The following is a 25,483-nucleotide window of genomic DNA, read 5'->3' as shown; positions in this document are numbered from 1 at the left end:
ACATCAGGGAAATAAACGAAAATAAACAATAATAAATAAATACGAGCATCGCGAATTGTCCTTGAGTGTGGTTGACTTCAATTCGGTTTTTCCAATCCGAAATATGTGTGCTAAATTATATAAAACGAATCGGGTAAGTTCCACAGACGAACCTAAAGCAGGAATAATCATTTGAAATCCATATGGTTGTCCTGCTCACCTCTTTAATTTTTGCAACATTTAAAAAAACGAGTTTTGTACAGACTTCTCGAAGTGTCTATTTGAACGGCTGACCTCTTTCCGTGAAGCCTGCTGGGATGATTACTAAATCACATCGAGCATCTTTGAAGTCGTGTCTGAGTACAAATGTCCATTTTCTATCACCAAGATTTAGAACATTCCGCTTCTCTCAGACATGGAAAAACATGTTGAACCTTTTGAAAGTTTTTTTTAAAGGGTATTGTGTCAAATAAAAATAATAAAACATTAAATAAATGCCCTTACACAGATGTTTGAAAAAGTGGAATTTGTTTAAGTTGTCTTCTTAATATTATTTTTGTGAAAAGGCTAATAAGGTTCAAAACAAAGCCATGGTTAGTTTCCTGCCTGCGATGAACATCAACAGTCCGTACGGACATGCGCGTGATGATGAGCGCAAATTGCGCAAGTCGTCGCCGAGATGAACGGCGTTACGGGCTGCTTGGGTTGGGCTATTAATATGACAAAGACATTTTCTGTTGGCTCGCGAGCGAGTGTGGATCTATCGTTACTCCATAATCGGTTGCCATTTCGGTTGGTTCAAGTAAACTCCTCTGCTGCTTAAATCCATAATGGAAGTATGCAACGAGACGGGATACTTCCAAAAGTACGCCAAGAAGTTTTACCGAGCGATCGGTGAGAAAGAGTTCGAACGGTTCGCTAATCTGGCCAGCGATCAGGAAAGGTTAACCTTCGTGAACGCACTGAAGGGGCGGGTGGAAAACGATTTGACCCTCGAGCGGACGCTAAACGAGGGAAAAAGTTTGGAAAACGCACTCGCGTGCGAAGTGGAAGGACAGCTGCTTCAGAACGGGGCAGATTGGCCGGGGGCGCTGCGGTGCTTTAATCGGTGCTACCTTCTACTGCCGGAAGAGTGCGGTAAGTGAGGCCGTCAGTGACAGTCGTCCTGTTTGAGCTGATTATGAAATTGATCTCATTTCGAAGGGCACGAAAAGGCGCTCCTGTTGGACAAACGGTCTCAGGTCCTGTTTCAACTAAACAAGTACGACCAATCGCTGGAGGATCTCGACCGTGCAATCGCATACGGCTACCCGCAGGAACTTCTGCACGAGCTGTGGGAACGCAAGGCTCGTCTTTTCCAGCAGAAGCGCGACCACAAGTCAGCGGTAGAGTGTTTCGATCAAACCATCGATTGGTTGTCCCGCTCAAAGTTAACGCCTGAGGAGCGCACCCGGCGCATCGAGGAACTCAAAAAGACCACCGACTTCGTGTACTATCAGTATAAGAGTGTGCAAAAGTACCTGGAACCCCCTCGCGGGACGCGTGCGTTCCGTCCCCATCTGGACGATGGTATCCAGTACACGAGCAACGTAACGGACGGTCGCTTTGCCAGGGCCCAGACTAACCTTAGGCCAAACCAGTTGATCCTGAGGGAAAGACCACACGCCGCCGTGCTGTTGCGTGAGTACAGTGCCACGCACTGTAGCCACTGTTTCGAGCGGATCGAGGTCCTACATCCTTGTCCGAACTGCGTCGATGTGGTGTTTTGCTGTGAGCGCTGCGAGCGGTCAGCCCTCGGGAGCTACCACCGGTACGAGTGTGGCTTCCTGCGATCGCTCTGGCTCTCGGGGGCTACCATCGTTAGTCACTTGGCGTTGCGCATCATTACCCAGAAGCCTTGCAGCTATTTCGAGGCCATTCGTGAGGAGCTGACCAGTCTATCGCCCGCCGTTACCGATAAGTATGTCCTCGAGGTAAAGTAGCATCCATCGTCTCGAGTACGCTTCCCATTTCCTATCCGGTAGATTGCCGAGTGATGATTACCGGACGGTGTACAATCTGGTCACACACTCCGACAAACGCTACCCCGAGGACTACCTGGTGTGGACCCTCATGGCTACGATGCTGAACACTATTCTACGGCTCGGTAACTACAGCACTACCCAGCCAGACGATGGGTAGGTTGCCTTTGTTCGGAAGTAGCGGAGCCCAAGGCGCAATGACAATTCCTTTTCCCAGTTTCATAGGGTTCCTGTTGCTTCACAACTTGCAAATAGTAAACTACAGCTCCCACGACGTGGCGGAGGTACAGCGGAAGCGGCCGAACGAGGCAGGGAAATCGGTCGCCATCGGTGCGGCGCTCTATCCGCTGCTGGCACTCTTCAATCACTCCTGCGATCCCGGGATAGTACGGTAATTTTCCAGTCCAGTATGGTATGGAATGAAAATTAAACAGACTTACTTTCCAACAATGAATGGTAGATACTTCACCGGCACCACGGTACACGTCCGAACGATCAAGAACATTGCCGCCGGCGCGATAATAGCGGAAAACTATGGTCCCCTGTACACGACGATGGCGCGAACCGAACGCCGCCTGTCGCTGGCGAGCAATTACAAGTTCGAGTGCCACTGTGATGCCTGTGAGGCCGGCTGGCCAAAGTATGCGGACATGGACGAGTCGGTGATACGTTTCCGGTGCACCGGTGCCGCCTGCCAGGAGGGGCTGCTGTTCGAGTTGGCCTCCGAATCCTACGTTATCCGGTGCCGGGCATGCGGGCAAATGGTGGACATCCTGGAGCAGATCAAGTTGCTGCAGGTTAGCGAGGGTTTGGGTTGGGATCGAAAGGGTGGCCTTCACTGTTTGTGGGTCCGTTTGGTTGCAGGAAGCAAACATGCTGCGTCGGTTCAAGGAGGCGAGTCACCTGTACCGTGTTGGGATGTGCGAACAGGCGCTCTCGAAGTATGCTGCCATAATGATCATCATGGACAAGGTACTGGTTCCGCCGTATCGCGACTATCACCTGTGCCAGCAAGGGATTCGCCGGTGTTGTCTGGATTTGGGAGCTTGCTACGTGGAGTGGCCAACTGCGGAGAAATAAAAACTTAGTGTGATAGAATGCAGAAAACGTTCGTCTGTTCGTTCCGAATGCCGATAGTTCCGATAGTTCCGAATGCCGATCGATCGGTCAACCGGTCGGTGGTCGATCGATCCGCCGATTCCAGATCTGCGTGGTGCCGATCAAAATAAATATTGTCATGCGTAAACCACGCATATACGAGAACCGAAACTTCCGCCCTAATTTTGGGTAAACAAGCGACAACCGTTAAAATACATGGTAAACCCACGTGGTTTGCGCATGCGCGCGTTACGCGGCCAGTGTCTGTAAACAAAAACAAACCTACGAAAGGCCTCTACCGAGCAACCGGCACCGGCGTTGGCCACGGGGCACGGTGCAACATTCTAAAAATAAGCGGAATATCGAGAAACGGCGGCATGCAACGTGGTTCTGCTGCGTGCCTGCTTCAGTAAAGGTTGGTCGACGATCTCGGCCCCAACTATCGTCCGCGTAGGACCGATTTTTCGCATCCACGATTTTGGACTCAGAATGGAGCTTTACTACAAGGATGGCAGCTTCCAAAAGTACTGCCTCTCGGTGCGGCAATCGATCGGTGAGGACCGCTTTGCCGAGTTTGCCAAGCTTGGCAGCAACGAGGACCGGTTCCGGTTCGTGAGCGGATTGAGTTCGATCATCGACGAACTTCGGCTGAAACGCGAGTACAATGGCAAAAGTATGGACCAAGCGATCGTTTTCAAAACGCTGGGCAACAAGGCGTTCAAGGGAGAAAGCTGGGCCGAGGCTCTGGTGTTCTACAACAAGTGCTATCTGTCCACGCCGCAGCAGAACGGTAAGACATTCGTAGGCGAACATAACCTCGCAGTGCCTCGTTCTCGTACGATACAGCGCTATATTTGGAAGCCGTGCGTCGTCGATTGACCCGGTTCCGCGGTCGGCGAGCGATCAATGACACCTTGTCTAAGCCCGCTTCGCTTCACTTTGCAGTCCAAGAGAAAGCCATCATCCTGGCCAACCGCAGTGCCGCGCTGTACCATCTGGAACGGTACGATCTCGCGCTGAAGGATATCGAGCGTGCCCTTGACCATCGCTATCCGAAGCAGATGCTGTACAAGCTGACCGAACGCAAGGCGCGTTGCTATTTGGCCAAGAAGGATCACGAAGCTGCGCTGGAGTGCTTCAAGTACGACGATAGTTCTCTTACTCTACGCTTCCCGCTCTAACGATCGTTTCGCATCGTTCCAGGGCCACGGTGACGGCACTCGACGAGTCTGATCTTCCGCTCGAGCGGAAGCAGAAGCTCGAACGTGATGCCCAGATCATGATCAACCTTTTGCCGAAAAACATCGAGATGGAGAGGAAGGTAAAGAAAAAGGCCGCCTCGAAGAAGGGCGCAACAGCTACCGGCCGATCCGCACCCTCCGCCCCGGAGCGATTTATCGACAAGTGGCTGTGGTTCGATTACAGCGCGGATGAGGGACGATTCGCTAGAACAATCGCGGACCTGAAACCGAACACCATTCTACTGCTGGAGCGTCCCCACGTGTCCACGCTCCTTGAGGACTACAGTCTGGATCACTGTTCGCACTGCTTCAAGCGCGCTGCGGTTCCGATTGCCTGTGCCCGCTGTTCCGATGTGGTGTTCTGTTCGGACGAATGCGAAGCGAAGGCAAACGGATCGTACCACCGTTACGAGTGTGGTTTTCTGCCGACCCTGTGGGCCTCGGGAGCATCCATCACGTGCCACATGGCGCTACGCATGATCACACAGCAGTCGGCCGAGTACTTCCTCCGCATCAAGCCGGAACTGGCGGGCCTGACGTACGATCAGATCGATGAGTAAGTTGGACCAGCCGCTAACGTTTTGCGTGGTGGAAATTTATGTCCTTTTGGTGCGTTGTCCCCCGCAGGCTACCGGTGGAGGATTACCGTAAGGTGTACAAACTGGTCACCCACGAAGCGACTCGATCGGCCGAGGATTTGTTTCAGCGTACATTGATGGCCACACTGCTGGCGTCGTGCCTTACCCTGAGCAGCTATGCGGCTGAGAGCGGCACGCAGGACTTCATCGGCGGTCTGTTGCTGCACAATCTCCAGCTGCTGCAGTTCAATGCGCACGAAATCTCCGAACTGATCCGCGAGAAGGAGGACGACATCGGTAAGTCGACGTTCATCGGCGGTGGTCTCTATCCGACGCTGGCCCTCTTCAATCACTCGTGCGATCCGGGCGTCACGCGGTACTACCGCGGCAATCAGGTGTGCGTGCGGACGGTGAAAACCATTGCGGCCGGCTCGATGGTGGCCGAAAACTATGGGCCCCTGTTTACGCAGGTCCCACGAGAGGAGCGCCGCGAAACGCTACGCAACCAGTACCGATTCGAGTGCCTTTGTGAGCCGTGCGTTGCCAGCTGGCCGCTGTTTAAGGACATGGACGCTTCGGTCATTCGATTCCGCTGCGAAGGGGGCAAGATTTGCTCGAACGTGCTGCTTATTCCGGGCGAGATCAACGATTTCATGGTCCAGTGCACGGAGTGTGGTGAGCATACGAACATAATGAAGGGACTAAAGTCGCTTCAGGACACGGACAAGCTTTTCCAGACGGCCACGAAGCTGCACACGGCCGGGGAGTACGAGGCAGCGCTGCGGAAATATGTCGAAATGATGGTTTTGATGAGTGAGGTGTTGGTCCCGCCTTACCGTGACTACCATCTGTGCCAGCAAGGGTTACGAGCCTGTATGCTGGAGTTCGGCAACCGGTACACCAAGACGGTGGTGAAGAAGTAGAACCAACGGCAAAAAGACACCCATTGTAACACTTTTCGTGGCGTTTAATTTGTGCTTATGGCATTTCGTTCTTTTAATAAAAATTAAATTCTTTTCGAGCATAGACAATTCTGCAAACGGTCAATTCAAAAGCGCAAGAATGGGTGCGTCAGAGAGTGACGTTTTGAGAGTGACAGAGAGAGTACGGGACGTTTTGACACGAAGTCAGTTTGTGTCAAAAAAAGGGTTGTTGAAAACAATCTCAGTGAGGTGGCTTTTCTTTCACTCCAGCGCGACGGGGCACTTTTGGTGGTTGATGTATCCAGATTGCAATTTCGTTCCGTATCGACTGTGTTGTGAGTACTTCGCCACGTGCCACCTACCTTCCGGCTCTTCCGTGCACCACACTATCGAACCAGAATCGAGCAAAGATAAGTGAGTACGTGTACCTTGGTTCTGCCGAGGGTTGAACGAGCACAAAAACGAATCCGGAACGATGGCTGATGTTGTGGAGGAAGTGATCGCTCAGGTGCAGGAGAATCTGACCCTGGCGGAAACACCGGATGCGGCCACGAATGGGACCGCCAAGGTACCGTCGACACCGGAGGGCATGGCCCTGGCATATGGCACCCTGGTGGTGATGGCCATGCTGCCCATCTTCTTCGGCTCGGTACGGTCGGTCAAGCACCACAAGGAGCAGAAGACCGCCTTCCAGAAGACGGGCGAGAAGCCCGACACGATGTCGTCGCACGACGCAATGATGTTCCCCATTATGGCTTCCTGTGCCCTGTTCGGGCTGTACATGTTCTTCAAGATCTTCTCGAAGGAAAACATCAACTTCCTGCTCACCGGATACTTCTTCTTCCTGGGCGTGATGGCCCTCTCGCACCTGCTCAGTCCCGTCATCAGCTCGCTGATTCCGGCCTCGATACCGAAGATTCCGTACCACCTCTCGTTCGTGCAGGGCCCGGCGGAAGGTGGCGACAACCAGGGCAAAAAGAAGCAGTACCTGATTGACTACCGGTTCACAACGCACGACATCGTGTGCTTCATCGTGGCCCTCATCATTAGCGTGTGGTACCTGCTGCAGAAACATTGGATCGCCAACAATCTGCTCGGCATTGCGTTCGCCGTGAACGGAGTGGAGCTGCTGCACCTGAACAATGTGGCCACCGGGTGCATTCTGCTGTGCGGACTGTTTGTGTACGACATTTTCTGGGTGTTTGGCACGAACGTGATGGTGACGGTAGCAAAATCCTTCGAGGCCCCCATCAAACTGGTCTTTCCCCAGGACCTCATCACGAACGGCCTGTCGGCGTCGAACTTTGCCGTGCTCGGCCTGGGCGATATCGTTATCCCTGGCATCTTCATTGCGCTGCTGCTCCGTTTTGATAACAGCCTGAAGCGCAAGAGCAACACGTACTTCTACGCCACGTACATCGCGTACTTTGTCGGTCTGCTGGCCACAATCTTCGTGATGCACGTGTTTAAACACGCACAACCCGCCCTGCTGTACCTGGTACCGGCCTGTCTCGGTACACCGTTGCTGTTGGCTCTGCTCAAGGGTGACATTAAGAAGCTTTTGGCGTAAGTCATAGATCATTTCGGGATCTCTTGTAAAGTCGTCTAACTTATCACCGTTCCGATTCCATTGCAGATACGAAGATCATCCGGAGGAGAAGACGAAAGAATCGAAAAAGGAGAAGGAAGGAGACAAATCGGCCCCACAGACGAAAAAGGAAACGAAAAAGAAGGATTCGAAAAAGTCAAAATAAATCCGATCTCACGTAGTAGCAGCCATACCTTCGCGGCCACCACGCCAAACTTTTCCTACAGCACAGACATATGGGTTCCGACTCTGTTTCCAACGGAACCCGGAACGGTTTGTCCCGTTCAAGTATACCCGGAAGTGTAAGGTGGGAGAGCTGAGGTGCGTTTTTGCGCATTCATCCGTTAAGGTTGGGTTAAATTGCTTACATTCTGTTCCGCTTGGTTCTGCAACGACGTACTGCCGCTGTGCGATGTAGCTTTTCTATATACACAAAAAATCTTAAATGAAGGAACAAACTTACAAACCACCTGCACAAACATTCAGATTCTTTCCGCCAGTCGGAAGCGGGAGGGCCGAACTCTTTGGATGGCAACATTGTTTGTTTGCGACAAACTTACAATTTTAAGCGACCTTAGGTAGCATAAGCTGTAAGACTCTCGTCGGGACTGATTTGGCTGACTTCATTTACAGAAGGTTTATTTCCTAAGAATTAACGCTGGACGCGAGGCCACATGGGGACGATATGCAACAAAATGGGAAAGAATTTGGGCCAACGCTAGGATGAGCTCATAGGCAATTTTTGATGTAAACGCGGAAAGCTGGAACAAAGGCCCAGCCGGCAGATAGACGACAATTATCGTAGGTGAAACAATCATCTGTCCCCTTCGCAGTGCAACTAGGAGCAAACTGTAAGGTCTAGATGGCCGATTGGCCAGAATTTATGAATGAAAGTCTCTGATGAATGCTTAACAAAATACATGAATGATCGCACGTTGTGAACGAAAAGCGAAAAGCTGTTTCTTTCGTCTGAAGCAAAGATGAACCACCAACGGGGCGTACTGTTTACAAATGAATGATTTTATTCCGAGCCTGGTGCGGCAAAACGAAAAAGAACCTTCCCCACAAACTCTAGCTTAAACGGCAGACGGTTGCTTCAGGGTTTCGGGTGTAATGTCGGCCAGATACTTGATTCCTTCCTTGTCTATTACGGCGACCTTAAAGTTCGGCAGATTCAGTATGAGGCGTCGGTGAATTTCGGCCACTCCCTTGCGGAACACTTCGTACGCCTCCTCCTTGGTGATCCGATCGTGATGGTAGCGATCGAAAATGCTCGCCACGAACATGCCACCGTATCCGTGGGCAGCGTACTTGACCGGCATCGAGTTGGCCAGATAGTCGATGTACTGGAGCTGCGGTCCGTCCACTTCGTCGCAACCGCCGAGCAAGATGTTAACGTGGTACGGCGTACGAGAGCGCAAATAGTCGGCCAGATTGCGGCGCGTGAAGTGGGCCGCCGCTTTCGGCCCCAACTCGTACCCGTTGCGCATTTTGTAGAGCAGAATGTTTTTGCTGATGTACTCGGTGAACTGTACCCGGTCGCCCGGTTCGCCCATCGTGGCCATTAGCACCGTGTCCGAGACTTCGGAGATCTTGTTTTCATCTACAAGAGTCACACAGCGAATTCAGAGCCCGTGTTTCAGGTTAAGAGAGCGAGACGATGACCAGCGCAACACTGGAAGGGTTGTTTGGTGTCGCTGCTCCGAAAACTTACCGTCCTTCAGGACCATGATGGAGTGGGCATGGGTGCAGTCGGCGGCCAGCATCACGAAGTCTGGGCCACGGATTCCTAGCAGTGTTTCCATTTTGGAGTTTCTTCAAATGAGCCTACCAAATCAGAACTATGAAACAATTCACTTCGATCAACTCGAGACCGGAGAATGACAAACAAGAAATACACCGTTCAATTGTTTGACGTTTTGCGGCGCTCCCTTTGGGAACGGACAGTTTAAGACGACGGAACTTTGTGCTTCGAGAAAATATTTATTCCTTGCGCGGTAGATCATTTTAATGATATCAATTACACATTTATGGTTCACACACTTTCGTTGAATTGTATTTGGATTGTTAACAATGCTTTGCCGGATTGCTTTTAATTTTTCTGGAAAGCAACACCTACAATGTCTTGTATTCACCTTGGTCAACACCTTGGTATTCACCAATGTCAACCGGCAAAAGAAGCCGCCAAAAATTGAAAACATTGTTCGAAAGTGCTTAATTTTGTGTTAAAACTGAGTGCATTTTAGGCTTAGAAAGCGATGTTTCCCGTTAAATATGATCTTAGAATAGTAAAGAATTTTGACACCGATCCTTCGACAGAACAATGGCGCAGGATAAGTGCCAGAATCAAACGACCGAATCCACTGTTCGAAGCGTGGCTAGAAGAAATGATTGCCAAGGCGGAACAAAAGAACTCGATGGGAAAGATTGCCCTACAGAAAGCGCTCGTGTCGTTGCGCCGTTACCCGCTACCACTGGCCTCGGGCCGAGACTGCATAGTGTTGGTCGACTTCGGTAAGACGATTTGCGAGAATCTGGATCGCCGTTTGAAAAGCTATCTGGCGTGTGGCGGGCGGCTAGAGACCGATCATCATGCTGCGATCGAGGCAATACTTAACGATGAGAAGGACGGACACTACACGAACCTTACGAGCGGTACCCGTTGCCAGAGCCCGCATGTTACCGAACCCGAGTGCAGCGCAGAAGCGATGCCCAATGATTCCATTTTCGATCATGTGCCAACGATGCTGGACGATGAGTTTGTCTGCGTACCGAACCCAAACGCGATCCTCTTGGTCGATACGTGCGAATCGATCGGAAAATCGAAAAGTGGGCTCGATAAGACACTGCAAGAGCTTAAATTGCAAGCCATCGAGCACGACGTTAGGCGACTCAGTGTGGGAGATTTTGCGTGGATCGTGAGAGACGGCCGTGGTAGAGAGTTTCTGTTGCCGTACGTGATCGAACGGAAACGATTAGATGATCTGGCCAGTAGCATCAAGGATGGGCGGTTCCACGAGCAAAAGTTTCGCCTCAAGCAGTGCGGTCTGCCGAATGTGATATACTTGATAGAGCATCTCGGTAAAAATCGGCAGGTTGGGGTGCCGGAAGGCACACTCTCGCAAGCCGCCCTAAATACGTACGTCCAGAGCTTCACCGTCAAGTACACGGAAAACATTCACCACACCGTGCTGTACCTTTCGGTGATGACCTCCTTTCTTACCAGCTCGTTGAAGGTAACAAACGCAATCGTTGGTTGTAATCATGCTCCGTAAGCTCACGCGTAATTCGTTTTGCTTGCAGAATAAACTGTTCCTTAACATAACGAATCGAATCACCAGTGGATCGAACGGGGACACTTCGTACCCAATTTCCGGCTCAACGGTAGCACTACTTTCTTTCGAGCATTTCTACAAACAATCATCGAAAACGCGTAACTGTACGGTACGGGATGTGTTCATACGGCAATTGCTACAGATCAAGCTACTCACGATCGAGAAAGTGAACGCCATCGTCGAGCGGTATCCTACTCCGCAAAGCTTACGCCGTGCGTACGATTGTTGTCCGAGCGAATCGGAACGGCAACGGATGCTGAACTTACCGTACGGACCCACCAAACGCACCATCGGGGACAAGCTGAGCGCAATCATCTACCACCTGTTTACGAGCGATCGCTACATGGCGTGAGGTAGGTATGGTTTTATTTTCTAGAATATCAAATTTTCCAACCACGAAAGATACGAGAAGACGTTGGTGTACACCGCCGGAACCCCGGCCAGTCCGCAGTTCTGTCCGAACGACGTGACACCGATCACGGTGTAGGTGCAGTACACGCTAGCGTCGTTGTAAACCTGCAACGGGCCACCGGAGTCTCCCTGGCACGTATCCTTCGTTGAGTTATGCGAACCGGCACACAGCTGCGTCGTGGCGTTGATTCCCGCACGCAGCTTGCGGGTCAGCTCGAACTGATCCTTACATTCGTCGTAGGTGAACAGATCGAGTGTCACCTTGAGGAGCGAGCTGCTCTGCCCCAGTCCGAATCCGATCGCTCCCCAGCCCGTGGCGATGGCACGCTTCTGCGGCAGATTGCCCTGCACCGGGAGGCAGATTGGGCGAATGTACGGGGAGAAAATTACCTTGCGGTTAAGCTTTAGCAGCGCGATGTCGTTGTAGTGAGCCGACTGTTTGTATTCTGGGTGGGGAATGCGCTCGATCACGTCGTAGTCTTCCGGGAAGGCTTCGTCCGTTTTCGAGTCCAGCGAGAGCTCGCCCAAGCGTACGGTCAATGCGGGGCCACTAGAAAAGGCAGGAGAAGCAATCATCTAAAATTGTTTGTTTTACGATCAAGTTTGATCAACGTTATTCTTCCTCTCTGTCTATCGCACAACCAAATGATCGTGATTGTGCAACAACGATCGTTGAATATCACTCAGGGTTTAGAAGCGTTGCTCTAACCCAGTCGATCGAAGGAGAAGATCAAGGTCAAAACAATTTTCTTCCAGAACGGAGCTCTAGTCTTTCTGGCGCCTGTGTTCGATTAATTAACGATCGCATTTGGCAAGCCCCGAGTCGGCGGTTTCGCAACGATCGTGTTTTCTTCCTCTTGTGCGAATGGGTATTAGAACTTCTCACGATCTTCGATGCTTCGCAATAAGACAAATGAATTCACTGTGAAAACCCGCTGTCGAAATTACTCACAAGTTTGTGTCCCCCATGCAGTGGCCGGCGGTGAGAACGAATCGTTCCGAGACGAGCGAGCCACCGCAGAGATACCTAATTTCCGGCGCTTCTCCGTACCCAACCAGTGCCATGTGGGGGAACTCGCGGGCTTTGGCGAGCTCGCCGTCGACAACCAGCTCCACCGCCGTGTGGCCGCACTTGTCGATCGTTAGCAGCTTCGGCTCACTGGCGGCTAGGGAAGTTACGTACTCCTTCACGTAGACCGCCTGTCCATATTCGGCACATTCTGTGGGAAGGTGCCAGAAAATACCTATTAATACATGGCTCTCACTTGCAAAAGCGCCCTCAATGGTGGCGTACTTTCCGCGATGCGCCCTTGGGCCAGCGCCGGTGACTGAGTTGAGGATGCGACGGTAGAACCCTTGTCCAGCGGACAGCACACGATCTGCACCCGATCGATAAAGCCACACTTGGTGGGATTTCCCCGCCGATTGCGTATGTCATCGATGACCGATGGGCACTCGGAGACGGTGCGGCAGATACCGGGTCCGTTCGTACGCTGCACCACGCACTGCTCACCAACTGCAACGGGCAAGTGATTAGTCACTAAGCTGGACGCGAATCGATTCGATCGAGATACAACAACACGCAGCTAGCACACGGACGGTTACCTTCCTGGTCGGGGCGCACTACAGCGACCGCTACCAACAGCGTGAGCGTGAGAGCACGCGCCACGAGTCTACGCATCTTCACTGCTCCAGATGCTGGCCGCTAATGTTGTTGAGCGATCAATTTCGCGTCGATTGTGCCGACGGGCGCGACTCGATCGGGAACTGCTCGAAATGGTTGGCGCGAATGTGTGTGCGTTTCACCCGACTGGAATGGCCGGTTGGAGAATCATTGTTTGTTCATCGTGGTGCTTCAAGGGAACCGTTTGAAACTCGTCCAATTGATACATCGGTCGCCTATTGGCCACCGGATTCACGCTCGTCGAGCAGCGCAGCGTTGGGAGATAGTTCAACCCTCAGTGTCGGCCGTCATTTGGCTCGCGAAACAGGTTTGCGAATGCATAAAATCAATGATCCGTCTCGTCTGGCTTGGTTCTTTCCCGTACAGGCGAACTCGCGGCTAAGAACTCGCGAAAGAAGCGTGTCCAAGAAGAAGGTTGTCACCAACTTTCGTTGCTCATTACGTCTGAGGAGTGATGTATTAAAATTAAATAAATTAACGCAGCTCTTTGCGGGCAATTTGGAAGGGCGACGTTTGATTTTTATCCGAAATACGTCTTATTTATATGATCCACGACATGGAGATGCACCAATTATTGACATCGACCTTCCCGGAACACAATTCCGTACTTCCCGTCCTTGAGAAATAACACACATTTTTATTCGACAATCCTTCCCTTTTCAGCGCTCTCCGCTCAGACTACGACTCGGCCGTTGTTGCCAAATCCTCTGCGAAAAAAACTGAGGGTAAGCTACGTCCGTCCCATCAACATTCATTAGCGTGCCTTTTCGTGCCGAATCCTAATCCTTTAGCACTCTGGAATGCAGCGGGGTGGGCCAGTGATGAAAAGGAAAAGCGCTTGATTGAGGGACGCGGCTAAGGCGTTGCCAGGGCTTGCCACGGCACGCCACGGCCGCTAACAACCCAACGGTTGCCTCAGCGTGATGCATTTAGTTTTCAATCTGAGGCCCGCTCGCAGATGGTGGTATGACGATTTTGGGCCGTTCGAGTCAGAAAAGTGTGCCGGCGGAGCGTCGGAAGACGCTTGGTCCGCCCTTCGGGTGTCTAAGCTTGTCTCCGCTCCGGGGTCCGAATGATTCATGGCCCGCTGACCACTTCCAGCGAATCGAAGCTAATTTCGGATTTGAAAGGTCAACCGCAAAGCTCAAATCGCAATTCCACTTATGCCATTTTGTGTATTTTTTGTTGTTTGATGTTTTGGGTGTTTTGCCAATACACTGAATCCGGTGCTGGCCGGACACGGGATGATAGCAGCACGAGTTATTTACAGTTGCAACCGCCAATTGCACGCCAATCCGGGAACCATGAGGAAGTTATGAGTTTACCAAGTGACGGCGCGTGGGTCGAAATCAAAAGCCGCGATCCTGAGCCGAATGTTGTTGCGATGCGAAGCGAAGCCGGGAAACCTGCCGATGGTCGAGAATACTTTGCTGTGGCCGTTGGTGCCGCTGGTGCCGCTGCCATTCTTTTCCGCGAAAAGAACCGCCGCAACTCAACGGCGATGCCCGGTGCTGGCAGATGAAATGAGCTGCGCTCATTTACTTCTGGCTACAGTCGACAATCTTCTGAGCTTCGGCCTGTGGAGCGGGTGGAGCGGGTGGAAAAAGTTAGCCATCATTAGTCGCCCGCGGTAGGGTGTAGCCGTTCCGTACTTGAATCATTCGGTAGATCACGAGCAGCGAGTCGACCGGTGTTTTGCATGCGTCCTGACCGTAAGTGCTGCTCGCGAGAGGATTAATCGTCAGCGACCCAGGAGACCGCTTGCCCCAGGCTGGCGTGAAGGTGAGCTATCGTCCGGTTCCGGTCCGGGCAGCGCACACCAATCGAGGGAATTATTAATTTTACATCCTTCCAGTGCTCCACCAAAGGGAATACAGACGCGGGACACGCGTATCCTTACCTGCGCCTCACAGGCCAACATCAAAGCGGCACAAATCAGCAGCACACTGAACAGTTTCATGTTATCCATGGTGGTGGCGTGGCGTCCGAAAATGGTCGTTTCTGTTGAACGGCGCTAGGATCTCTTCGCAGGACGATGGGACGATGTGAACTTTCTTCTTCGCGGGTTTGGTTCGGGAACCGTTTCGACTGTTGCTGCCGTTATCTGACGCTGGCTGAACTTCTTCTGATTCCATCTGGAGCTGCACGACATTTTTTATAGTTGGCTCGTTGGGTTTGTGAATTTTGTATGGTTTCAAATGCAGCTCGCCCCCAGATGCTTTGGTCTCGGTCGTTCGTTCGAGCTGCAACTCCCGTTCGCCCAAGGCAGTATTTAGAGAGCTTCCGGGTCCTCCGGGTGCTGTGTGCCAGTGGTTACACTGGCTGGACGAAATGTCCTGCAGCCGTGGAACATACAGTGAACAACGCATTCAACTCAACCTAATAAAAGTAACTTTGAAAAGGAAAATCAAAAATGATTCCTTTTAACGCCTGACACCTGATAGTTTTTTTTGTTGAGGTTTTGCAATTATCGGAAAGAAAGATAATTTTTATTTAGATGGCGAAACTGAGAAATGTTTGTCGTTCCGCACTGTATGCGATCGCTGCCAACATTGACAGCGTAAGGACAATAGAAGCCCTCCAATCGCCGAGCTGCTGCAGAGTCGATTAATTAACGAAATGTGGCGCCTGGTCGTACTGTTCCCAGAATTCGTTTCGTTTTTTCGTTTGGCCACTCTATTTCCGGACGGTGTAAACGGTGGCGTTAAAAATAGATAATATGTAGGTTATCATAACGTCATTCGATCGGTGTCCACACTTTAATAGCTTGCTATACGATTTCGTTCATACAATACCACGGCAGAGATTTCCTTTTCCAATTCCTAATTCCGATTTCGTTCCAATTTTATAGGGAAAAATTTCGATTCAAATCCACAATCGTTTCTAGCGCTAAACGGTCAAATTATTTTGGAATGGGCTAATTTTAAAGATATTTTTAAACACTTTGTTCTATAGTAATAGTTCAGTTTCATAGGCGTCAACTAAAATTTAAAAAGCCGCATGCTCACTAGAAAATGGTGGGAAAATTAAGCGTTTCTTCGCAGGCATCTGCGATGTTTTCCCCTTTTCGAAAATTTGCCAAAGCAACAGATTGTTCCGTTCCGCGCCAGCGCCTGCCTATTGGGTGGTTTTCCAGCACCTGCAACTTTTCCGCCAAGCGTTCATTAGGGGAGTGCGATCTCGCACACATTTAAATCGAATCCAACACAACCAAAGCTGGAACCGTTCACCGGACTCGGCTCGGGGCTCGGTTAACTTCGGGTTGTTCACCGCCGCAGTCCGATCCTTTCGTGTGTTCACTCCACCGAAGGACACGCGGTTGGTGGTTCTCTTGGGTTTCAGTCAGCTGATACTAACAACTAATAAGGAAAACACAAAAGTAGCGGCAAACAAACAAAGATATCCATGCGCCTAATCCCTTTCTCGGTTTGGCTTTCAGGTGCGGTCAATTAATCGGCTAACAACGCTCACGACATGCGTTGCCCTTTTGAAGGGATGTTTTGCCTCTCTGCGCAAACACGCGGTAAGTATTTCGTATTTAAATATTCCCTCTTCATAACCGCAGAACACTTGTTTCGTATGCAAATTGGCAACCGGCGATGTTTGAAGGGCAACTCTGAAGAAGCAACCAGTTGTGGACCTCGCCCGGATTCCTAGCTAAGGAAGAGGGCCACCGTTGACGAAATAGTTTTCACGCTGTTGGAGTGTTTTGCGTAAAGTTTTCGCTATCAATTTATCAACAGATTGGTTTCGGCGTATTTCCCTTCAACGCTATTGTTGGCCACTCGGCAAAGGAAAAGCAGCGTCAATTCGAGCAAACTTTGCTTGATGCAAATCGTGGGCTTTAATGTACCTTTTAGCCGACCAATAGGGCCAATTAAAGTGTGCCTAATGAATCGAACGGAAGCAGCCCATTCGGTCGCTGTTCCGGTGTCTGCCCAGACGAGCGCTCCATCCTATCCGTTTTCGGAGACGATTTCGTACCTTCCAGCGGTGGGAAGAAATCGAATCACCGAAAGTGATCCTTTCTCTCAACAGCCCCGCGCATGGCGTAGGTAGCTAGCCATAGCAAAGCGGGCAGCGGAAACGGTCGTAAAATTGATGCTAATGGGATGATGATGTACTTCGAATTGCCTCATAAATATCCTGCCGCTTGCCGCTTGCCGAGTGCACCGACACCGACAGGCTGTCCGGGGACGTTTCGATTTTTAAAACACGATTTACGGTTTATCCCAACTTGATTAGGAGCTCCGGGGATCGGTGTGCCTGGTGAGTGCGGAAGTTATTGCCGAGATTATCCTTCCCACGGCAACCCGGCGGTGCCCCACTGCAAAATCCGTTTAATTAATCCAAACTGCGTCAGCCACCAACAGCTCGTGACGTGTTTATGGAACCCCCGGGGTCTGTTGTTTTCAGTGGCACGAACCCCGGGCGGGCACGAACCGGAAATCGAATCGATGGGCCATCATAGTTCGATTGAATACTTTATGACACTCTCCCGATTATGGGTATAATCAAACTGTGAATGTATTAATTATTACCTTATTAATTGAGGTATCACGATGTACGTTGATAGGTGATGGCTATTTCAAAACAGTAAAATCGGGTTCGGGTCGCTGTTGTCATTGCTGCCGTCATTGTGCTAAAATAGCTCTGCCATAGACATCGTATTTTCCAGCATTTCCCATGGCAGCAGCTCGATGGAGCCGCCTGGTGTTTCGTGGAATTGACCATGTTTTCTTGTTGTCGCACGTAATGGCGCTCTGAGCGGACCATTGTGGGTTTCACTACGTTTATAAATTTTCTGAAAATATTAGCAAATTATTACAGTTCCCGAAGGGCTATATTTGATTTCTTGCCTATGTTTGCCATTTCTTGTTTTGTCGAGGGGATTACTTTAATAATTGGTTTTTGTTGCTTTTGACCCTCAAATCGCGGCGCGGTAGAAACCATAAAACCGTTTTACTAGTCCATTGGGCCCTAAACGAGGGGTCGCAAAAATGTTTCGCTCGCACGCAACCCGATCCGAAGTAAATCGAATCCAAAGTTATTCAACCCGTGAAACCCGACCGGCCGCACCACCAGCCCGTGCTTCCAATCTACGGGCGCGCGGTGGCGCGATCCGGCCGAAGTAAGCCAATAAAACTTCAATTAATAAGACGTTAAGCTGAAAGATTGAAGAGGCAAAGCTGAACCCGAAAGCCGATTGGATGGGCGAAGAAAGGCCGGACGGGGGAAATGGTTGTGTATTGAATATTGTTTTCATTTTACGATAAGCTGAGCGATAAGACAACGGATTTCAAATGCTGCTATCGCAACCGATCGCTCAGTGGGTTCAGTCGTTTAATAAAGCAAGAAAAGAGTAAACACTCGATAGCCTTGCAGCCCCGAAGCCGAAGCACCTTTCCATCCATCCAGGGCGAATGCAACCGATCCGAACCTTTCGAAAGGCGTTGAGTGCAATGATCAAAAATTAATTTCAAGCCTAACTGGCCCTGCCCTTGGAGCCAGATGTAGCCACTTGCCCGGAACCGGTCCGGAAAACGGTGTACCAATCGTGAGTACGGTTCTATCGAAATTCCTCTCGGCACACGGGATTTACCAAATTTTGATTGGCAGCGGGCCGCCTCTAAACTATGGTTTATTGATGTTCTATCCGGGCCACACTGCTGCCGCGGGTCCCACGGAATTACGGTGCTACCCGGTGGCCAGCGGATCCGGCTACTGTGGGAACCACGGTACGTGCTACGTAAAATACTACGGCTCATCGGACCCGGCTTCCCGGGGATCCGGTAGCCGTGATTTGAAGCGAATGGTTTTGATCGAATCGATCAACAACAGTCAACCTAATTTAGCGCCACCATCACCGGCACCGGATGGGTGGCCTTTGATGTTTATCGATGGCGCGATTCGATGATGGATCGCCGTTGTGTTTTCAAATCGTGCGAGCCACGATGCGAAAAATTCAGTAAGGATGAAGCTATGCCCTTTATTGCAACGGACAGAGGCCCATTGGCCGTGATGATTTTCGGCCCAGCATCGTTTTACTGAACGAAAGTTAGTTTTTATAAAATCCAGTTTTTATCAGTTTAAAAATTTATTGTGTTCAAAGTTATCTATTAAAACATTTAAATTGCCGGCAGAATGGATGGTTCAATGCTTATTGCATACTTGCAGGCGAAATTCGAAGCCAAAGTAACAGGATCAGATTATCTTTACTAGAATTTGCCTACATTTAGGCGTATTTTTAGAATCGCGAATAATTTCCTGTTTGATTTTCTTGACAATTTGTGGGTTTTTTACTGTAAAATGTACTCACTTCACCGTTACATTACCATTTCTACTAACTTAACACACTCCTCCTCTAAAATTACCAACAGTGTCTTATAACAATATTTATTTAGAATGGAGCTTCGACGGTTGGTTGTTTTAATTCACTTGTTTCGAAAATGGGTTGGTTTCGTTGTACTTGCTTCACTATTTGCGAACACCATATCACCAATGCCATCTGCGGGTCCATCCATCCGCATTGAACCGCTGTTACAACCAACCATCTAGCGTGTAACAGAGTTAATTGACATCGTGAATTAGATTTTCACGAGTGGCCGGTTCCACCCAGCTGGATGCTGGTCCGTTTTTGATCCAATTACTTTATTTTCGCACTACTGGTACTGGTGGCGCCCGTCAGTGTCACAGGCCGTGTAAGGCCGGGCTCTTGTTTCGAATGCAATTAGAGGTTAATTTTCGACTATTAAGTGCTAATTTGCAAACGATTAGGCACTCATCGGTAGAATGCGGGCGGTAACGTTGTTAGGCCATTAAATGCAACCACTGGAAATGGATAAACCAACCGAGCGGCTCTACGGTGCTCTAGACAGTAGAAATTAAAAATTAATCACCATTGGAGTACCCACGTGTCGGTCGAAATCGGCTGTTGTAGGAATACGTGTGGGTCGTCGTAAAGCATTGTTACGAACTGTTTACCAAATAGTAAACCTTCTCTATCTTGACCTCTGCTTATCGATCTGTACTGTGGGCGAATCCTTGAAGTGGGCGGTGAAATCTCCGCCCTGATGGGCTATCCCAAGAAAACACACACCCCCGGTCGCTCCCATACCGGTCGGTAAAAATAAAGGCAAAGTCTTGTGGCGAATAATTTATTTACCACTTATTCAATTTACTCCACATTCTGTATGGCACGTCCCACCGAGCGCATCCAACGATCGAATATTGTCTGGTGGGTGCCGAAAGTTACCTCTTGCCCGAAAAAGGTCATTCGCAGCCAAAAGGCTAACGATTTCGACGTCAAATTAACGTCAACTGGACTGGACGCATCCATGTCAATGTCTTCGCAGCGAGACTCGCATCTGCTCGGCAAATAGCAAATATTTGTCTTTCATTTCCAATCCCACGGCGGTGTGTTAATGAACCCGAACGGCGATGCAGGATGCCGTCGGACGCACTGTGGATTCAAATCAATACGGACCGGCGATTGTTCGGATTGTTGTTGAATTCAACAACGCTTTGTTGCATGCATCGTTCTCTAAAATAGCTATTTAATTACACACACCACTACCCAGGCATGCGAAAGTTTCACATTCCGCGGACCGCCAAATGAACGCCGGGGGCTTTGAGCTAGACATTTTGATTAAAAAATCCCTAGAACCTCTTTATTGTTGTTTTATAATTATATCGGGTATTCAACAGGTCGACCTTCACCTTCCCAGTACGGGGCTCGCCCAAACCTTTTGGAAATTCTAGCATCACACTGCGGTCGGCCTTGTGCTCCGGTGCCAGACAGCATTGGTCTTTTCCCCGAAGGATTACAGAATCGACACGTGTTGCAGCGGCTGAAGTTGAACATCATGGTGGTCACATGTAATTTAATTCTAGGGCGCTGGTTTTCAATTTACCCCGGTGTTTCGGCTGATCAACGATTGCTTTCAAACACATAATGATCCTTCATGCTCCTTTCAACCTTGACGGCCAATCTTCCAAGAATGCCACCGGTTCATGGACTGTGAATGAAGATGAATCCGTCCAACTGATTTGATGCGTTTTAGCCGCGCTCCACCTGAAACTCATCACATCACACTGCAACAAGTTTCGGCGCGCGCGATCCGCAGTCGAGCAGTTCCATCAGGAGTAAATTAACTTACAGATAAGAACCCGGCTACCGTACCCCGTCACCGATGTGCACTTGTTCGCCGGTTTCGACTCATTTGTTGTCACTGGGTGCAGGGCGCCGTGGGCTAACTTTTCCCAACTAAGTAGCTCCGCCAAGAATGGAAATGAGCTCCCGCTTTCCGGTCCAGCATCCGGACGATCCATCGCAAGGACCTTGTCGTCTCAATTGTTCCGGGCCCGGGTGTTGGGTTGCATGAGTGCTGCTCTTTTTTTTTCTGTCGCCATCGCTCTCTCTTCAGCAACTCTACGCTGGCCCCGGATATGCAAATTGTTTGAACGATTTTTTCCACTCTCCGCTACAAGGGATGGCACTGCCGAGCGATGCGTTCCGGAAACTGCAGGAGCCACCGGCAAAGGCGACTGCATTGCGCTTTCTGCCAAGCCACCCCTTTGCGAGTGCAATGGCGCGGAAATGGAAATCTTTGCCTTCGGGCGCACGAAATATAACGTATTTTCCCGAGTCGCCTCACCATCTTCGGTGGCTGCCGCAGGACTCACCTGTCGCGCGAAACAATAGATAAATTGCGTTCCGGGCTCCCGGAAGGAACTGTGTCGTTCGCACGGGATGCTCCGGTTTAATGGTGCATGGACAGGGCAGTGTTTCGGGACTGTGTCCTTCGTGTTGGTGAAACGAACAATGTCTCGCATTGGTCGCTCGTTTGGTGGGAAATTATGTAGTTGAAAAATCGATCACCAGTCTGCTTCATTGTTTAGTTTTTAAATTCAGCCCTTCTGATTTATTCAATTAATATGCGGCTAATTTTAGTCTCTTCTGGTGGCCTTATCTGACGCAAAAATGGCGCCCCATCACGAACTTATAGGGACGGTAACTGCATTTGCCCTTTGATTGTGTTATTATTAAAGGTATTAAAAATAACCGTTTTGCTGAAGTCGTGAACAATTTCAAAAGCGCTGGGGCATTTACAACCGATGGGGGTTTTGAAGTACTTTTTTCTGTTCGGCTGCAGCGCAATTACGTGGTGGAGCTCCGGTGAATAAATCGAAACTCCTTTAGCCCCACCGCTGGTCTTCTAGTTCAGTTCAGTCGAGCAGCAAATATTTACCCTATTCTCTCTCGGATGTCGAAAGGTTGTGGTGGAACAAAAAAAAACAACAAGCACCGAGAAAGACCTTTACCGGCGTTGAAACCCTTAACCTCACCAAGCAACCTGATCACACGGAACCGGCCCCATTTTCATATTATGAATGTTGAAAGGTGGTAAACACTGAACGATATCGTTAATGGTGTTCGAATCAAGTGGCCCCTCACTCGGGACGCCTCGGGTTCGCCGCTCGTAACGGGCCTTTTCACACCAGCCCCAGACATGCCTCCGGTCGAGTCGAAGTCGAAGTGCGAAAATGTTGCACGCCCAAGCTCCCGATGATCTCGGCATATCCCCGCCGGATTCCGGGACATGATTTGAGTGGTTGCGTTGGTTTGTTTGTTTATTGTATTGTCGATGTTACCCGTCCCCGGGGCGGTGGTCGGTGCAGGTGCAACGGATCGGAACAGCCAGCTAAACATGGTGCACCATCATGCGGCAGCATTGTAAGCCGGCCCAGCCGACCCAGGTCCAGGGGATGTCCGCAGGGTGACTATGGCGTCTGCCGGATGCAGGACAAACGTTTTTCTCTCCTTTTTATTGTCTAGCCCACGGCTCACGCGGACGGGTTTTATTTACTTTGCATATTGAATCGATTGCGATAAGCTGGGCTTACGGGAAAATGCATTCCGTTTTTCTGAGCAGCTGCGAGTCAGCTTGTTTTATGAACAATTCTTGTGTCGATGGCGTTGGCAATAATTATTTATTGGCCTAGTAAACGTTTTGAATATAATGGCAGATGCCCAAATTTATCAAAACAATTGCTAGTTTATTGTCAACTACGCATATAAATAAGCGTTGGTAGCGCGTCCAAAAAATAATGGAGTTCATGAAACATTTTTTTTCATCAGTTACGATGCTTTATTAAAATACAACACCAACTCTCCCACGGTGCCATTTATCTTCCAGCCGAAAGCGACGAATCAAACCGTTTCCATTTCGCCGCACGTGTCTGTCGCCTTCCCATGGCGCGGGCGCCATTTTCTAACAATAACAAACACGAGCACATCCTGCGGGTCCCTGCTGGGGACTTGCGCCAGGGAATGCAAATCGGCACGCGGTCAGCTGAAATGGAGAGCGAGCGAAATACATTATTAATACGCTTTCGTATGAATTTAATTGAACAACGTTCAGCAATTCCCACCAAGCGTCTGGTGTCGACGATTATTATGGCTGGCCGTTTGTTGGTTGGGGGTCCGTGGTGTTGATTTACGGCGCTTGCAGCAACAACGCCTCAAACCTCATAAGTTAGGCTTTTCAACCAGCTGCGTAATTGGAAAACCACGCAATTTAAAGTCCTTTCGTTCATACTTTTGTTTTGCCTTTCACCTGCGGAATATACGTCTGAAAGTATGCAAACATAGTTACACGATGCCAAACCGCATATCGTGACCATTTCTTTAGTCAATAATCGCTTTCGGGTCTATTTGTAAATTATTATCTCGCGCATGTCATCATCAATTTCCAATTCAATTTGAGAATAAATAAAATTATTTTCGTCAATAGTTTAAAGTTGCGGTCGTTTCGACCGGCGGTCGGGTGCAACCACAACCGCTAACCGCAAATCGTTACCAATTCTCCGAACGTCCTGTGTCTGACGCTCTGCAATTCGTTGCATATCTGGTCCCCCCGGGGGAATGACTTTATGATTATCTCCTTCAAATGTGTGTGTGTGTGTGTGTTACATTTGCAACCGGAACTAGGCTCTTGAACTTGCGTAGCTTGGAGTTCTCAGCTCATCGTAATTGGACCTCGGGACGGAACACCTCCGGAAGCAACAGCCCTTCACACGCGCCATTGCATATGCATGTGACCCGCATGATCGCAAGGCTTTGCACATTGTGTAACTTTCGCCAAAACCAGTGTCCCGGCAACGGCGAACGGGGAAAACTTTTATTGTACCCCGAGCGAGCGGAAGCAAACGGAAGTCTACGGGAAGTCCGTTTGCTCCGTCGTCGCAAGAAGTTGTTATTTGTGCACGGAACATTCCCTTCCGTTCACTAAACGGTTGCCTTGACGACGCGGGCTGGTATTCCCTGGCGGGCGGAACCTCCACGATGTTTACTCGAAATCGGAGCTTAGATGAGCTCGGTAACATTTGCCTATATCTCAAACTTGAAATCTCCGGCCTCCTCCTTGGCGGTCGGCGAGTTGCCTAGCCACCGAAACCGGCACCGGGTGTCCGGAGTCCAGCAATCACTGCCGAGCCGTCATCCGACCAACAAATCCCTTTATTATCTTTTAATCATTCGAGTCAGCTCTTTGGTGGGTTGTTAAAATCGTCTTCCAAGCCGTCCGAAGGCCGCTGAAAGTCCTTGCGCTCGGTTCGGAAACTGTTTCCCAAAAGAAGCCGGCCCTCTGGGCGTCGTCCTTCAGGAGGGAATGACGGATGTTTAATGCAATCCTGCACCCAGCGTTTCGGATCCTGTTGCACTGACAATAGAGCTCCGTACGGAACGGCGCTGTGATCACGTCACGTTTACGGTACGAAATAAATTTAATTGTTTTGTAGCACGACCGACTCAGCCTGCAGACGGGGTCCAATCACAACGGGTACGTCAACGGACTGGGCGCCTTAATAAAATTGAGGCCATTGTTTCCAGGTGCTACCGGTTTCCGGTAGTGGCCGAGTTGCAATGTAATTGTAAATGGCACTCCATTTTTACCCGCCCAATTTCGATTTGGGTTGGGTGCGTTGCGATAAAGTTTCAATCCGCCCAGCCGTGGCCCGAGCCCCGTGAGTGGCCGTCAAGACTGTCAAGACTTCAGCCATCCGGACCCGTTCGTTCCAGGAGACGTTCCAATTAATGATAATTAATTTTGTGCATGCAACTGTGTTTCCATCCGGCTACCGTGCGGTCGTCGTCCTTTGCGATATTTTTTGATCTTCCAGCAGTTTTCGTTCGTTTGACAGCCAAATAAATTTGGCTCCATTATTTGTCACGTTCCATAATTCGTTCATCCCGTCCCCGTTGGGGTTGGATCGCACCGAAACCGCACCAATCGAAAGCTGACACGGTCGAGGAGTGGAAGTTTCACACCGAAAATATCGCTCTCTGGTTGCGGTGCGTCGCTTACATCCTGCTGCTGCTCCGGAAGGATGCAAAATTTATGAATTAAAATTCGGGATTGAAATGGATTCTGTGATGCGGTTGCCATCGGATTTCTTTGAACTTGAGCGAACGAATTCAATGAACTACTATTTGGGGCGTGGACGAAAGTAGGCTGGTGCTTAGGAATGTAATTCAACATTCGGAGTACACACACTCGGTATTCGGTCAGACCTCGGACGTGAATGAGAGGGTTTGGAATGCTCACCACGAGGTACCAGGACT

The 25,483-nt window shown here is 50.0% G+C and overlaps 7 protein-coding genes across 8 annotated transcripts; 4 read left to right on the top strand and 3 right to left on the bottom strand.

Moving 5' to 3' along the window:
• Window positions 1-692: 692 nt before the first annotated feature.
• Window positions 693-9,290, bottom strand: LOC128274718 (proteasome subunit beta type-2). Of its 2 annotated transcripts, XM_053013004.1 has the most exons (3): window positions 9,143-9,290; window positions 8,524-9,031; window positions 693-720 (listed from the first exon to the last, which is right to left on the bottom strand). In XM_053013004.1, exons 1-3 carry the CDS (start codon window positions 9,231-9,233, stop codon window positions 693-695), a joined length of 627 nt encoding a protein of 208 aa, XP_052868964.1. In that variant the 5' UTR covers window positions 9,234-9,290. The 2 variants fall into 2 exon arrangements, with proteins under 2 accessions (XP_052868964.1, XP_052868963.1); XM_053013003.1 differs by lacking the exon at window positions 693-720 and having other exon boundaries at window positions 8,428-9,031.
• Window positions 732-3,080, top strand: LOC128274716 (SET and MYND domain-containing protein 4-like). The gene is made up of 6 exons (XM_053013001.1): window positions 732-1,116; window positions 1,183-1,939; window positions 2,004-2,156; window positions 2,218-2,391; window positions 2,461-2,797; window positions 2,865-3,080. Exons 1-6 carry the CDS (start codon window positions 810-812, stop codon window positions 3,078-3,080), a joined length of 1,944 nt encoding a protein of 647 aa, XP_052868961.1. The 5' UTR covers window positions 732-809.
• Window positions 3,557-5,877, top strand: LOC128274715 (SET and MYND domain-containing protein 4). Its single transcript, XM_053013000.1, has 4 exons — window positions 3,557-3,888; window positions 4,044-4,239; window positions 4,302-4,895; window positions 4,967-5,877. The coding sequence occupies exons 1-4, from the start codon at window positions 3,588-3,590 to the stop codon at window positions 5,838-5,840; spliced, it is 1,965 nt and encodes a 654-aa protein (XP_052868960.1). The 5' UTR covers window positions 3,557-3,587; the 3' UTR covers window positions 5,841-5,877.
• On the top strand, window positions 6,151-8,365 carry LOC128274717 (minor histocompatibility antigen H13). Its single transcript, XM_053013002.1, has 2 exons — window positions 6,151-7,406; window positions 7,477-8,365. The coding sequence occupies exons 1-2, from the start codon at window positions 6,316-6,318 to the stop codon at window positions 7,592-7,594; spliced, it is 1,209 nt and encodes a 402-aa protein (XP_052868962.1). The 5' UTR covers window positions 6,151-6,315; the 3' UTR covers window positions 7,595-8,365.
• A 396-nt stretch (window positions 9,291-9,686) lies between the features above and the next one.
• On the top strand, window positions 9,687-11,115 carry LOC128270912 (crossover junction endonuclease MUS81). The gene is made up of 2 exons (XM_053008338.1): window positions 9,687-10,664; window positions 10,732-11,115. Exons 1-2 carry the CDS (start codon window positions 9,687-9,689, stop codon window positions 11,113-11,115), a joined length of 1,362 nt encoding a protein of 453 aa, XP_052864298.1.
• An 18-nt stretch (window positions 11,116-11,133) lies between these two features.
• Window positions 11,134-12,866, bottom strand: LOC128271978 (venom protease-like). Its single transcript, XM_053009679.1, has 4 exons — window positions 12,780-12,866; window positions 12,469-12,690; window positions 12,127-12,394; window positions 11,134-11,724 (listed from the first exon to the last, which is right to left on the bottom strand). The coding sequence occupies exons 1-4, from the start codon at window positions 12,853-12,855 to the stop codon at window positions 11,136-11,138; spliced, it is 1,155 nt and encodes a 384-aa protein (XP_052865639.1). The 5' UTR covers window positions 12,856-12,866; the 3' UTR covers window positions 11,134-11,135.
• Window positions 12,867-14,019: 1,153 nt separating this feature from the next.
• Window positions 14,020-14,967, bottom strand: LOC128271981 (hypertrehalosaemic prohormone). Its single transcript, XM_053009683.1, has 3 exons — window positions 14,759-14,967; window positions 14,511-14,645; window positions 14,020-14,435 (listed from the first exon to the last, which is right to left on the bottom strand). Exons 1-3 carry the CDS (start codon window positions 14,825-14,827, stop codon window positions 14,397-14,399), a joined length of 243 nt encoding a protein of 80 aa, XP_052865643.1. The 5' UTR covers window positions 14,828-14,967; the 3' UTR covers window positions 14,020-14,396.
• Window positions 14,968-25,483: the final 10,516 nt, after the last annotated feature.

The sequence above is a fragment of the Anopheles cruzii genome, chromosome 3 (assembly GCF_943734635.1).
Source record: "Anopheles cruzii chromosome 3, idAnoCruzAS_RS32_06, whole genome shotgun sequence".
Classification (NCBI taxonomy): Eukaryota; Metazoa; Arthropoda; class Insecta; order Diptera; family Culicidae; genus Anopheles; species Anopheles cruzii.
This window is presented reverse-complemented; position numbering and strand designations above follow the sequence as displayed.

Bases quoted from the DNA above. Each gene is read 5' to 3' on its own strand.
- LOC128271978 (XM_053009679.1), bottom strand. From the start codon at position 12,855: ATGCGTAGACTCGTGGCGCGTGCTCTCACGCTCACGCTGTTGGTAGCG. The intron at 12,691-12,779 runs GTAACCGTCCGT...TGCCCGTTGCAG, and splicing joins AGTGCGCCCCGACCAGGAAG to TTGGTGAGCAGTGCGTGGTG. The intron at 11,725-12,126 runs GTGAGTAATTTC...TGCCTTTTCTAG, and splicing joins TGCATGGGGGACACAAACTT to TGGCCCCGCATTGACCGTAC.
- LOC128274717 (XM_053013002.1), top strand. From the start codon at position 6,316: ATGGCTGATGTTGTGGAGGAAGTGATCGCTCAGGTGCAGGAGAATCTG. The intron at 7,407-7,476 runs GTAAGTCATAGA...ATTCCATTGCAG, and splicing joins GACATTAAGAAGCTTTTGGC to ATACGAAGATCATCCGGAGG.
- LOC128270912 (XM_053008338.1), top strand. From the start codon at position 9,687: ATGTTTCCCGTTAAATATGATCTTAGAATAGTAAAGAATTTTGACACC. The intron at 10,665-10,731 runs GTAACAAACGCA...TTTTGCTTGCAG, and splicing joins TTCTTACCAGCTCGTTGAAG to AATAAACTGTTCCTTAACAT.
- LOC128271981 (XM_053009683.1), bottom strand. From the start codon at position 14,827: ATGGATAACATGAAACTGTTCAGTGTGCTGCTGATTTGTGCCGCTTTG. The intron at 14,646-14,758 runs GTAAGGATACGC...ACCGGACGATAG, and splicing joins TGTTGGCCTGTGAGGCGCAG to CTCACCTTCACGCCAGCCTG. The intron at 14,436-14,510 runs GTACGGAACGGC...CCCGCTCCACAG, and splicing joins TGATCTACCGAATGATTCAA to GCCGAAGCTCAGAAGATTGT.
- LOC128274716 (XM_053013001.1), top strand. From the start codon at position 810: ATGGAAGTATGCAACGAGACGGGATACTTCCAAAAGTACGCCAAGAAG. The intron at 2,157-2,217 runs GTAGGTTGCCTT...TCCTTTTCCCAG, and splicing joins ACTACCCAGCCAGACGATGG to TTTCATAGGGTTCCTGTTGC. The intron at 2,798-2,864 runs GTTAGCGAGGGT...GTTTGGTTGCAG, and splicing joins AGCAGATCAAGTTGCTGCAG to GAAGCAAACATGCTGCGTCG.
- LOC128274718 (XM_053013004.1), bottom strand. From the start codon at position 9,233: ATGGAAACACTGCTAGGAATCCGTGGCCCAGACTTCGTGATGCTGGCC. The intron at 9,032-9,142 runs GTAAGTTTTCGG...TGACTCTTGTAG, and splicing joins CATCATGGTCCTGAAGGACG to ATGAAAACAAGATCTCCGAA. The intron at 721-8,523 runs GCAACCGTCTGC...CTCGCTCGCGAG, and splicing joins ATTACACCCGAAACCCTGAA to CCAACAGAAAATGTCTTTGT.
- LOC128274715 (XM_053013000.1), top strand. From the start codon at position 3,588: ATGGAGCTTTACTACAAGGATGGCAGCTTCCAAAAGTACTGCCTCTCG. The intron at 3,889-4,043 runs GTAAGACATTCG...TTCACTTTGCAG, and splicing joins GTCCACGCCGCAGCAGAACG to TCCAAGAGAAAGCCATCATC. The intron at 4,896-4,966 runs GTAAGTTGGACC...TGTCCCCCGCAG, and splicing joins ACGTACGATCAGATCGATGA to GCTACCGGTGGAGGATTACC.